At 37.7% G+C, this 1,340-nt stretch overlaps 1 protein-coding gene across 1 annotated transcript; it reads left to right on the top strand.

The window, feature by feature from the left end:
• Positions 1-148: 148 nt before the first annotated feature.
• LOC110104524 lies at positions 149-1,325 on the top strand (the record flags this gene model as incomplete). Its single annotated transcript, XM_020833678.1, has 2 exons — positions 149-543; positions 763-1,325. Coding segments are annotated over 2 exons (958 nt in total), but the record flags the coding sequence as incomplete, so codon positions are not given.
• Between the last annotated feature and the right edge of the window lie 15 nt (positions 1,326-1,340).

Raw genomic sequence — 1,340 nt, forward strand, 5'->3', positions numbered from 1 at the left:
AAATCTAAATTAAGCAAGGAGCTGAAGTCCTTGGGAGAAGGTAATATCATTGCTCATAATAGAAAAGGGGAGAGTGGGAAGGTAAAAAAGGTTGGGGACCCTTTCCCCATCTTTAAATAATGAGTGGTCTTCTTTTTTAAAATTGTAGGGGAGCCAAAAAAGTAGAGGCGGCTCTCTATCTTAAGGAGGTGATCAAGGATCACGGTGTTATCTTTGTAGGTTTATTGGAAACAAGGATCAATAATGTGGAAAATACTCAAATTATGAAGCTTCTGGGAGATAATTGGAAGCTTTTTATGGTCCCGGCTGTTGGTCTTTCGGGAGGTTTGTTGATTTTATGGCGTTGTGGTTTAGCAGATTTTACAGTGGTGAGGCACTCTTCTCAAATGGTGGTTGGTAATTTGAAAATGATCAACAAAGGTGAATGGAAAATCGCGTCTGTTTATGGTAGTACAGATGTGCAGGAAAGAAAATTCCTTTGGGAAGATCTTGGAAGGCAATGTGATGTTGATGCTCCTTTGATTATCGGAGGGGATTTTAATTGTATTTTATCTCAAGAGGAGAAAAGAGGTGGGAAGAAATTCAAAATGAATCAAGGCTCCAAAGATTTTCATAGTTTCATGATTAACAATGATCTTCACCTGGTAAATTCAATGGGGCCTAAATTCACGTGGTGCAACAATAAATCCGGAAGCAATCTTATTTGGGAGAAATTGGACAGGTGACTTATAAACTCTTCAGCTATGAATTTTCTTCAATTAGCTATCGTTAAACACCTGCCTCGTTTTGCTTCGGATCACTGTCCATTAGTTTTGGAATTATTCAAACCAGTGACTTCAGTAAGAAAGGATATTAGATATGAGGAGATTTGGGCTACTTATTATGGAGCAACGGCATTGGTAAAGAAGATTTGGGAAAACAAACGTTCAGGTAGTCCGGCTGACATTCTCAGTAAGAAATGTAAGAAGTCTCTAAGAGCTCCATTCTTTTGGAGTAGAGAAAAACATAAAAATTTATCTCAGCTCAAGGAGGATCTCAAAGCAGAAATTCTGGAAATCCAATTAGAAGAGGCGGAAATTGGTATTTCTATGGACAAGCTTCAGATTTTGAGAAGTAAAATCAATGAGTTAAATGTTACTTTAGCTAGACTCAATACTTGGTGGAAGCAAAGAGCAAAGATCAGGTGGATGGAGGAGGGAGACTGTAACTCCAATTTTTTTCACAGTTTTGCGAATGCTAGAAGAAACTTGAACTGGATTCATCAAATCAAGACTTTAGAAGGGGAAATTTCAGAGGATGAAATTGTTATTCAGGAGACCTTCTCAGTTTATTTCAAAAAT

This window comes from Dendrobium catenatum, unplaced genomic scaffold (genome assembly GCF_001605985.2).
Source record: "Dendrobium catenatum unplaced genomic scaffold, ASM160598v2 original_scaffold_188185, whole genome shotgun sequence".
NCBI lineage: Eukaryota > Viridiplantae > Streptophyta > Magnoliopsida > Asparagales > Orchidaceae > Dendrobium > Dendrobium catenatum.